This window comes from Argentina anserina, chromosome 7 (genome assembly GCF_933775445.1).
Source record: "Argentina anserina chromosome 7, drPotAnse1.1, whole genome shotgun sequence".
NCBI classification, from domain to species: Eukaryota; Viridiplantae; Streptophyta; class Magnoliopsida; order Rosales; family Rosaceae; genus Argentina; species Argentina anserina.
In genome coordinates, this window is record NC_065878.1 from 4,201,229 (window position 1) to 4,213,410 (window position 12,182).

Consider the following 12,182-nt stretch of genomic DNA (forward strand, 5'->3'; position numbering starts at 1 on the left):
ATTATATTAATCATTGTCCCTGGACTTGCTATTACTCCAAAGTCACCGGTTTGCCATAGTACTTTTAAGGTACTTTTAATGCAATTTTAATTGAAATTACTAGGTTATAAACTTGTGTGCTGCGTACTTGAATGATGACTCTGACTGCTGGTTTCTGCCTACATATTTCGGGGTATGAATATGTCATTCATGTCTGATCTTACATTAAATTTGGCTTGTTTGCGATGATTTGCAACCGTAACTCTTGTTGCACTTACTCTTCTTGTATGACAGGAACGGGCTAGGTGTAATGAAGAGCCCTCAAGCTATAGATATTGGCTTGATTGTACCATTAGCATGTGCGGCCTAAAGAGGTTTCATCGCCGTCTTCATATGTGTTCAAAGGTAAAAATGTTTTCTAAGTGGACCTGTAGGTTATTTTTATTGTGGCTTAGTTGAATTATAACTTAATGGTCACCTTATTGGTAAATGTTGCAGATATTCATCCCACTGGGCGATAATATGGATGATCATTGGTTTTTATTGGTCATCAACCTCCATGAGCATAATGCATTAATGTTGGACAGCTTGCCTGATGCAAACTCAGTGGCTCGACGGATGCATCATGCAACAGAAGTGGTAGTAGGACTTTTGAACTGGCTGCATAATCGTTGTTCCTATATGCTAGATCAATAACTTTACAGTGTCGTTCTTTATTAATTTTTGTGGACCTTTTGTTTTGCTAGATGAAACTAATGCAGAAGGTCTTTTCATTAGAAATGACCATGTTCGGCGACGTGTATTATCTGTTTCCATCCTTCTCGGTTACCTTGGCCCTGGCAAACCCAACAAATCCACAAGAGTATGATAGTGGGCTATTTGTCATTAGGCACATGCAACACTATCCTGACGCATGGTCAAGAGGGGTATGTGACTTCAAATCCACTCTAAAGCCTTATTACATTATGATAATGCATGATTTATATGATATCGTGTTCAATTGATCACAGTTCATATCTGAGGAGCAGCGTAATCGTGTTGCTCTTGAAATATTACAAAATCCAAAGAATGAACGTCGTCGTGAAGTTATTGCAGCTATGGGTGGACAAAATAATGCTCAAGACAAGATGCCTGACTATCCAGACCAAGCAAATATATTGAATACGCCGACGGGTAGAAAGTTCCGTAGTCATCGAAAGCGGCGTGATTGCACTTGATCTTCCAATTAATCATCTTAGGAGATATTGGCTGTGTGATAAAGTTTTGAGAATTCCTTTTCTTTATTTGGATTATAACACATACATGCATGAACATTGTTTTCATAATTCTTTAAAGGCACAAATCACAGGCCAGTTTGCAATGCAGTCATCTCATTCTCAGAATCTCAGTTGCTGCATTTGTCTTCTTCCTTAGTTGTTGTTATATATGTCTTCAGGTAGTAGGGCGGTCCCTGTGATGTTGTGACCCTTTGCTCACATTTCCCATGTAAGGCAGCAGCCCTTTATACTATTATCTCCAACCTCACTTGAGGCGTCAAAATGAATCAATTTGTATTTTAATTCCTTATTTTCAGTTCTCTTACCATTTGCACCGGGCTAAGGGGCGGTTGATCAACTCAAGCGAACCGCCCTACCTTACTACAACATAGGGACAGAAGGGAGAAGGTTGTGAAGGTGGCCTCGTTATCCACACCTCCGGGATCGGATGAATGGAGGACCGACCGACCCGGGTTTCACAAGCGTTGGCGGGCCCTGGAGTGCCTGTCAAGGGCGCGGTGGAAGAGAGAAGGAAAAAGAGCACAAAGGATTTACAAGTCTAATGGGAGAAGAATGGCTGACACGTTGACTGCCTTCGAGACTATAAAATACAACCTGGGCAACCGAAATACTGGGGATCTGATTGCTAGTTCCAAAGGTGAAGCTGTGGCCGGCCGATATAAGGAAAAATTAGTTTTTGGGTTTCAGTCTTCTCCCAACCTACTTTCCGGCTCGAGCTGAGGAATAATGTCAGTTATTGAAATATCGGATTCAATGTCGGTCGGGGACTCAGGTGACATCAACGATAAGTATATGCGCCTTCATCAACAGGTTACCTGCATGGAACCTAAATTCCAGCATTTAGAAGGGAAAATTGATGCTTTGGGTAACATGTTTCAAACTTTCAAGAGAGACATTGTTAAGGAAGTTGTGGAGCAAGTTGTTTCCTGTTTGCTGAAGGGAAAAATAGAAGAGGGAGCAAAAACCAAGGGATTTGACTTCAAGACCGACGGAAATTGCCCGTTGATGGAGTCAGAAGCTCAATCCAATAATTCTCCTGATGAATCTCCTTTGAAAAAGAGACGCACCAACGCGTTTCCATATGTGGTACGTAGGCATTCTTCTAATCGGTGATTTGTTAAAAAAATTTGAGTTTGGTTATTTGGGGAGTTAACATGTTAATGCAGCAATTGAATGTGGATACAAAGTCGAACAATGTCGGCTCAAAGTGCTCAAGGAGCCCCAAATCCCCCAATGGCCCCAAAAGGAGAAGAAGAATTGCAAAGGTGAAGCGGCCATTCACTTGTGGACCTTTTCTACTTGCAGATGACACGTCCAATGAAATTGTGGACCTCCTCAATTTCATATTTATGAAGCGGCCACTTACTCGTGAGGAAGCAAAGTATGATGTTTTTTTTTTTAAGTTTGCAGATTTACTGAAGCAAAGTAATTGCCTGAATATAATTCTTATTCTTTACAGATTTGACAATGAGATCGTTGCAAGTTGTGACGGCTTTTCTGTTACAAGATCGGACTTGGAGGAATGTTTGAACCCTGGGAAGTACTTGGATGATTCTGTAAGTTAAATTGAGAATATATATATATATATATATATAGTGTTTTCAGGTTTCTAATATTAGTAAGCCACGTAATACAATGTTGTATGAAACCCAGGTGATAAACATTTATGCAAGCTTGCTTAATGAGAACAAATCAGATAACTGGTTTTTACCAACCTACTTTGCGGTATGATCAACTTTATACATCTACAAGTATGTTGGCTGAATATCAGAAATGATGAATATAAATCAACTGTATGTGTTTGACAAACATTTTGCAGGCCGGTGTAGCAACTGCTCACAAAAGGATGAATGAAGTTAAGTGGACTGAGAATGTATATTCACTATGCAAACTGGATAGATTCAGAGGGAGGATGAAAGAAGCAACTCAGGTATATCAATAAATTTCATAGAATCCCTCTCAAGTATGTAGAAAACATTATAATAAACATATCTATGCATAAAACCATGTGTGTAGATATTCATTCCAATGCATGACAATATTAACAAGCAGCTTGGCCACTGGTACTTATTGTTGGTGAGTTTGCAATGTGGTCAAGCCATCCTAGTTGATAGCGCTCCTGATATTTCAAGAGAGTGTATTCGCGTAGGGCATGCAAGACGAGTGGTAAGATCCCTTTCAGCTTGGCCACTGGAAATTCGTAATAGGTTAATTTGATGGAGATGTAACTATTGAGTCTTGTGGTTCAGTTGGGATTATAACTATTGATTCTTATTGCAGCTTCATCTGTTGGACAAGGTTTTTGAAGATAAAATGAAGTTGTACATGCCATGCGGTTTTCACTTTGCTACTTTACCTTGGGCGACTGGTGAAATTTTCCCAATCCAAACAAATGACTTTGATTGTGGAGTTTTTGTCATAAGAAATATGCAGCACTTTAGGAAAAAATGGAATGAAAAGGTAATTAAACAAATTACCTTGGGCTACTTTACTTATTCTAGTTGATATGTGCCATATATAATGCCCTACATTAAACTTGCAGTACGTATCAGAAGACCATCGGGCAAGTTTGGCCATTGAATGTGTCAGACATCAACGTAATGAGTTGGATGATGTTAAGAGCATGATCCAGCAATGTTTGCGCCTTGGTGGCAACCTTGAACCTGTGGTGCACTTGCTTTCTTCCGACTGCACTTAACTAAGAATGTAAAGAGTGCAGAGAATGATAAAGATTGTATTTTTAACAGGGCATCATATGTTTCTTTATAGGACATTTTATCTTCCTGCCGCAGTGCCGCCCTTTGCTTAAACTTGTCTTCCATGTGTATTTAATATTTGAGCAAATCAACATTTGGCATTAGACAAATTCTAGAAACTCTTTTAGATTAGGGTATATTTTGTTCTCTTCAAGTCTCTGATGGTTGAATTTAATCGCATATACCAACTACTGGAATTTGACAAACCTAAACATCAGTTGCTACATTAAAAGGCAATGATTTGGCAAGCTCTCAATTATCCACACCTACAATTCACCCAAGTGATAAACCTCATTAAGGATGAGACCCAGTCTCATAATGGCAAAAAATGACCTGGTTGAGTAATAGATAACGATCTGTTCTTAGTCTGGTTCCCACTACCCCCAAACACAGAAGATAATATATTCTGATGCCCTGAAAAGAAATCACACGTTCTTGCCTCTTCAACATGATGGATCATATGGTGGTTGCTTGTTTGAGCAAAAAAAACAGAATCCTCATCACTGTGCCTGTTTGGTGGGACATCTGCACCATTAGCATGTACACTAATTGATTGGCTAGAAGCTCGGTAAGCAAACACTGAACTTTGACCTCCTTCATTAAGTTCAGATAAATTGACATGACTATGTGTACTACCTTGTTGTTGTTGTTGTTGTTCAGAACGAAGAGGGCATGTCCTAACGTTGTGTCCCGGTCTGCTACAAAATCCACATCCTCGACCAGATGGCTGCTCACGCTCAGAAGGAATGTTGGCTGACCTTGGTTGCGTTCCCCTTGTCCGACATGGTTCTGGATCCCTAATTACATTTGGATGGAGACCCCCAACAATATTTGGAACATTTGTGTTGTGCACAGCAGCCCTCCAATTATGAGATCGAATTCTCAATCTACCTAAGGCTTCACATGTTTCTTCATATGCTTCATCAGTGTAGGAGGCCAAGTAACATATATGTGAACAATCAGACATCATCTGACCATATCTTGCAAGCTGCAAATCCACCTCTGGAATGTTACCACTCCGTCTAATCAAGTTGGTCTTCTTAGGAGATGCCTCCTTTGTCCATCTTTTGATCACCAAAGATTCAGGAAAATTGGTAATCAATTTAGCTTTCATCACAGTGAATATATGGCAACAAGGTATACCATCTGATTCAAAGAGTTGACATGTACACTTGAATGAAATGCTTGGCCTGCTGTGTAGGTATGTAACATGCCATGTTCTCTCAGGTTTCCCATACTGTGTCACCACAAAACATGTAGATGCCATGTTCTCATACTCTACTTGGTCAGCCACGACAAACTTGGACTCAAACATTATCTGGTCCTTTATAAGGAGGAAAATGTCATGCGTGAACTTCGCGCCAATTTGCTCTTGAATACACCTCATATGGCCACCAATAACCGGGTTAGAGCTGATCGATTTGAAATCATCATACAGTTGATTATACCGCATACGTTCAACTGTCTTGTCCATCCGAGGCAAAAACTCACATAATTTCTTGTACTTCCCCGCACCAGTTTTCAAATTCCTATGCATGCCCTCACATCTTTGCGTAGTGCATACACCAGCACAAAATTGGTCCCTAAAATAGGCTTCTGCCCATCTGTCCCGTTTGTTGAACATTTCTTGCATCCAACTGTTGCCTTGTAATCCATGAATTGCCACCATGTAATGCCAAGATGATTCCCAATCTTCCACACTTAGTCCAGCAAAAATCAAATGAACAAAATCCCTTTGCACATCTGCCTTCCCCACATGTTTAACAACATTCTTCGCAATGTGCCATGCACATAATCGATGGCGTGATTCAGACATGACGCGGTTGACTGCATTTTTCATTGAGTCAGCACCATCAGTGATAACCGTCATTGGTCTTTTGCCTTTCATCGAAGCTAAAAATGCTGACAGTGCCCAAACATAAGTCTCCTCTGTCTCATCAGCCAACAATGCACATCCAAATAAAACAGTTGCCCTGTGGTTGTTAACACCAACGAAAACAGCCAATGGTTTTCCGTAGATGTTGGTCTTGTATGTACTATCAAATATCAGAACATCACCAAAGCTATTGTAATCAACCAATGACTTTGTGTCTCTCCAAAACAAATTAGAGAGCCTACCTTCCTCATCCACACTAAACAAGCAGTAGAATTCGGGGTCCTTTGCAGCCTTACAATTCATGAAACTAATAGCAGCCTGTGCATCACCATCTACATACAATTCTCTACGTTCTGCATTAACTTTGTTATATAAATCTTTTATTATAAAACCCACAAATTCATGACCACCTGCTTGATGGACCAACAACTCATATGCCCGGCAAGTCCTCACTGAAACCTTGTGGAGAGCGGTCACTTGAGCCATGGCATGGTCCGGAACCTTCCGATTCGATCGCATAAACGATTTCATTTCTGGTGGAATGAGGGCATGATTATGTACTGTAATGAATCCAATTGTTCGGAACTTACCGGTTTCCTCGCAAATCCTAACAGTTAGGCGGGCTTGACAATTTCCTCTCGTCTCTCTGCGAGTATGCGGACATCTTTTATTCGTACTAGAACCACCCTCCATCTCAGCTTTCATGCCATGAGAAACTTGTGCTTTCCTTTTTTCAGGTACGCCAACAGATTTCATAAATGACCATTCCGGGCATCCGTTGTGTGATACGGGAGTACCAAAACATGATTTCTGGGCATCCTCACTACCTTTCTTCTTTCTAATCCCTTCCTTACTACAAACCAACTGCCTTCTCAACACAACCCCATACTTGTTTTTGTCCAACTTCTGTTTTCTGTGGCTAAAACCCATTGCAAGTGCATACAAAGAATAGAATGTGTCGACTTCCTCTATAGATTCAAACTCTACACCTATCAGGTCTTCAGAAGTAAGCTTCTCATACCTTTTCCCCCGAAAGTGCAAACAATTTTGCACCGAATTCGAAACAGGAGACTCTTTTGGTTCTACCTCCAAGTCTTCTTCTCTGGGCTGAATTTCCTCGGTTTCATAATAATCAGATTCTGAAGACCGCAGTTCATTATCATCAAACTCCATGAAAGCCAGCGACCTACGATGCAAAAACAAACGTTTAATTTCAATTCATGAACCCAAAGCTAGTAGTTCCAATAAACATATAATACACACACCGAACCATCAAGTTTCCACTACCTTTATTGATCTCTAGATATGTGGGAGGCCGAGGATTTTCGGTGCCAGAAGTACCAAGAAGAACATCTATAGAGGCCGAGGATTATTGATGACTCGAGAGGATTGTTGACAAAAAAAACAAGAGACGGGAAGAGATTGAAAGGTTGATTGGTAGTTTTATAGGTTGAAACCTCTGTTGGATCTGGGATTCTATCCCTTTACTTGTTCATGGCATAATTCCTTAAATATGATGTAAGATTATCCAAATAAAAAGAAATAAAAATGCAACTTCAATATTATTTCTTTTCTGTTATTTGCTAATTACTTATTCATCCTCCATAAATAGTGTGGTCACATTGCATACTAATAAGGGGTATTTAGGTCAATTACAAATCGTGTGTGTTATGTTACTTTAATTAAAACTCTAGCGTGTTACAATCTGCTTTGCGTCTCCGATCACCCTTAACAAGTCAATTTATGTTGCTTCAGTACACCATCACGTAGGCTTTGTATAAATGATTGGGTTTCAAACCTCATTTTTTAAGGAAAAAAATCCATCTTTCATTATATGGTGGTGGTTGGTGGAATTATTAGGATCAATTTATTAAAGCCGAATAACAAAAAAAATTCACGTCGTAATTGTCCTTGACCATGATTTTTCGAGCACTGTTGTCGATCATCTCTCGTAGTTGATTAACCAAGTCATATTTTCGTAGCTGTTTAGTGGTAAATAACCTATAAGGGTCAGAAAAAAATAAAATAAAAATAAAAAATAGAATAAAAGTACATTTATACACACATGAGATTTATCACGAATTATATTAGCCTAATTTCTCAAAAAATTCTTTAAAACTTATCACAAATTAGTCATGATACTTATTTTATTATCAGTAAATTGGAGATCCATCATTAATAAAAGCTCAGGATAATTTTTTCTAACTCAATTGTACAATTTGGTATAACTTGTGTCTTATGTTATATGCAAATATGTTCATTTCAACACCAACTGTACTGAGGAGATATTAATTGAAAAACTGATCGTAGGATGGATGCCATCATAAGTGAAAATATGACTATTGCAGAAAATTCACATACTTTCAATGACATATGAGTCTTGATCGACACGTTAAACCATTTGTAAGACACTACCTCCCTAATGGTAGCTGTATATAGGAAATATTCTTGGGAAAACTAACCATAGGACGTGATCACTACATGCCATCATCTGAATCTCCCTAGACTCCGCCAACTTCCTTTTCTCGCCACTGAGATCGAGAAGCCGGCATCTTCGAGTTCGACCTCACAAAACCACCCATCTGTTGGGGTTTTGATCGGAACTCGGAGTTGATAGAGGAAACACGCGATCGAATTCGGGGATTGTTCATTTGTTCTTGACAACTCATTTTCTTCGTCACACCGTGGTGTTGGATTTGGATATTAAATTTAGGTCCGAGAATTATGTATTGTTAATTTTTTTAATGTTTTCAGGGTTTAAGGTATAATTAATGGAAAACTTCATTATGTATTACAAGTTTAGAATAAATATATATCTGATAATTAATAGATTAAAGCAATAAACATATAATAAATTTGATTGATGGTTAGGGTTGTGCCACATAAATATTTTGAATTTATGAATGAAATTTAAACTCTGGAATCTTTTGAATATTACAATAAAATGTCTTTATGCATCAAATGATTTTGCAAAAATTACAATACACTACCATTGGTGCATTCTATACACTGATTTATAAATTTTCAAACAATTATAATCGAGTAACATAGCTGCCCTTAGGAATGTATAAGGCACAACAAGTTAATCGTGTGGATCGAAGTCCAAACGGTACCAAAAACTAGTGAGGTTTCTACCATAGCTATAGTACGATATAGCTACGATATTGTATGATCGATTTTTTTTTTAAAATTTTATTCTCTCAGTGTAGTTTGTCTAAAAACATGAGTGCGTAAGATCAGTACCTCAAAATCTTTATATAAGTGGCAAGAGAGCATTAACGTGAGTGCATAATAATTTTTGATGACTTTGTCGAGTATCCCACTTATTTACTAGGATTTTTGAAAGATTTTTAGGTCTTAAAAACTATTTTAAAGTCAAAGTAGCAATAAACAACGGAATCTTGGCTGTCAATTGTTACATGATTTAATGTAGACCGTTGATTTCAATTTACAAAAAATATATGAGAATTCGTATGTAAGTAATCATGTATCAAAATTATATGGCTGTAACTAATAATTAGGATTCAATGGTGGAGATTAAAGGTGATGGCAAAGGAAGAAAAGAAAGAGAACGGGGACCATGCAATTACTTTTTGAAACAACAATCTATTGCACAAACGGCGCACAAGAGGATGTTAGTCAAACAAGAATTGACCATATTTGTGTGGCTGCGGTACTGCCACGTCTGTAATATTAGCCAAAAGTGAACCTTCACCCAGTGAAGGGAAGAATTTTCGCATGAATGCAGGTTTATACATTGGTGGTCGTTGGGTCAATTAATAGATTAATCCAGGGTCTAATGGGTGATGACTTATTATATACTTACTAGTCTCTTGTCTTCTCTGCATTGGCTATGATATTCTACGAGTCAATTTGACTTTACTTATAATGTAAACCCTCATGAAACTTCTGTCCGGTTCACGCGCTTCTTACTTCTGTATATAAGATAGTCTCCACTGAAATCTAAGCCATGCACACTCCCTCTCAGTCTTCAATCTCATACTCCAGATTAATAACTAACCTCTACACCAACAATCATATCAAGTGTTCAATTAACACCATGGTTCGCGTGAAGAAGCTCGTAGGTGAAGTTTCCTGTTGGCTAAGACTCTACGACGATGGTTCAGTAGACCGAACATGGACCGGACCGCCTCAGGTTCACTTCATGGCTAAAAATGTACTTATTATAAAAACGTACTTTTTAAAGGATAAATTTTTTTTTTTTTTTATAAAAACGTATTGACGATCAACTATGTCACAACGGTTGAATGGGTCATATTGTCTATTAAAAAAAAGTTGTTCAAACTGTTTAAATAAGATAATTTGATCAATCTTTTTGCATCTCATAAGACAAAAAAGTGACATTCAACTGAATATAAAATTATTTTAACATGACTTTTGTATTAAGTTAATTTCTTATATGTTATTAATACGTAGTCTAATTTATGCATCATCTATGTAACATGTAATATATTTTGCTATGAAAAAAATGTGAAATTAAAAATGTTTTTATTTTTTATTTTGAATATAAAGCCTCTCTTAATTTTTGTCTAAGACCTCATTTGGTCATGGGACAACACTGGCTGAAAGTTTCTTAAAGATGAAAAATCCTAAGTTATTTATAACCTGCAATTCACGTTTTACTGGACACGTGTATCTTCCTAAATCCTAACCAATTGAGGATCCTTGACTGGCCTGAGGTCCATTCAAGTCTTTTCCATCCAAGTTTAATCCAAGAAACTTGTCAAACTCAATATGCCTCGCAGCCACATGACAACTGGGAGAGGGATTTAAGGTGCATCAAATATTTTCTGCCATTTATTTCTTATTCACTTTTCTTTTATTGTGTGGTTAAAACACTCATCCTTTCCTTGGTCATACTATCTTTGTTCATTTTTTTTCTCCCAGAATCTGCATAATGTGAAATCTATAAACTTTAGTAGCTGTAAATTCCTGAAAACGGTCCCTGACTTTTCTGGAATTCCGAACTTAGCTCACTTGAATCTAAACTATTGTGAAAGTTAATTTGAGGTTCACCCTTCAGTCGGATTCCTCTAAAGACTTGTTTACTCCAGTGCTGAGAAATGCACTGGCCTTGTGATGTTTCCGCCAAGACTGAGCTTGAGATCTCATGAAACTCTTTTACATGGAGGTTTTTTTTAATAAGGGGCTTGAATGACTATTATTTAGCCTGCATTAATGAAACTGTCGAATACAAAAGAGGACGTGAAGCCTAAATCCTTGATTATATAGACCTGAATAATATCAAAAGTCTCTACAAACAAGTACCCAATGAAACACCAACTAACAAAAAACACTACTTTAATGACGACTCTATTTGTTTTGAAATAACGGTGACATATGTGAGATCACAGTAGATATGTACCTCTTAAAATAATGAAACATCGCTTACATATCCTAATGTCTAATAAAGCAGCTCTCATTCTACATTGCCGTCGGAAAATTAATCCGACGACACTCAGTCTCACCCTGCCACTAGGCGGCAATGACCATTTTACTAAGTAAGAACTCACTACCTACCTAGAGTAGACAAAGCACTAAGAGTGCACACACAGACACGAAACCCGACTCCCCCTACGCAACTATTGTAGAGAATTATTAAACAAAACAACCAACTAAACATAGGAAATAAAACAACAATCTGGTTAAGACCAAAAAAGAGAGCCCAACCCTTATTTTCATGCCATACTGGGCCCAATAAAAATATCCAGGCCCACAACCAAAGATCCTCTAAGAAGGCCCATAAATTGAACCCGTTGTTGCACTGCCGTTGCACCGAAGGCACCACCACTCCATCACCCAGACCCATACGCTGCCGCCGCAAAATGTCTCTGACAAACCACCAAAAAGAAAATGCCGACAGAGAACCGGCAACCTTGCCCTTCCACAACCAAAACCTTGAGATTTGGGTGCCCAGATCATGGAGAACAAGATCAACCAACGATCGGATGAACCAATTCACTCCTCCCAGATCCATCTTCATCTCCTTTTCCACCGCAACAGGGACAAAAACAACCGTCATCGCAAGATCTGACCCTCCTGGCCACCACACATGTCCATCCGATGCAAGCACTACTACAGCTCTTGGTCTAACCCTAGAACCTCCCCACCCGAATCTCCGATCATGAAGCCATAGAACAAGACCGTCCCGTTCGACCGCACAAACCACACGCCAGCGAGGCCAGAGGCCGACGCGGCCATACAATCGGACGACAGACACAAGTGAGGGCGAGAAAGCTTTCTCCAAATCCTAGCTCGTGGGGCGAGTTCTAG

General features: G+C 38.6%; 1 protein-coding gene across 1 annotated transcript; it reads left to right on the forward strand.

The window, feature by feature from the left end:
• Window positions 1-1,195: 1,195 nt before the first annotated feature.
• LOC126802867 (uncharacterized) lies at window positions 1,196-4,036 on the forward strand. Its single transcript, XM_050530574.1, has 9 exons — window positions 1,196-1,464; window positions 1,553-2,342; window positions 2,423-2,637; window positions 2,716-2,812; window positions 2,910-2,981; window positions 3,076-3,186; window positions 3,273-3,422; window positions 3,537-3,716; window positions 3,799-4,036. The coding sequence occupies exons 2-9, from the start codon at window positions 1,983-1,985 to the stop codon at window positions 3,952-3,954; spliced, it is 1,341 nt and encodes a 446-aa protein (XP_050386531.1). The 5' UTR covers window positions 1,196-1,464; window positions 1,553-1,982; the 3' UTR covers window positions 3,955-4,036.
• The last annotated feature ends 8,146 nt before the right edge of the window (window positions 4,037-12,182 follow it).

What these genes read in the sequence shown, in the direction of transcription:
- LOC126802867 (XM_050530574.1), top strand. Translation starts at nt 1,983, where the DNA reads ATGTCAGTTATTGAAATATCGGATTCAATGTCGGTCGGGGACTCAGGT. An exon ending in TTTTACCAACCTACTTTGCG is followed by an intron (nt 2,982 to 3,075) that starts GTATGATCAACT and finishes AACATTTTGCAG; the next exon opens with GCCGGTGTAGCAACTGCTCA. An exon ending in TAGGGCATGCAAGACGAGTG is followed by an intron (nt 3,423 to 3,536) that starts GTAAGATCCCTT and finishes TTCTTATTGCAG; the next exon opens with CTTCATCTGTTGGACAAGGT.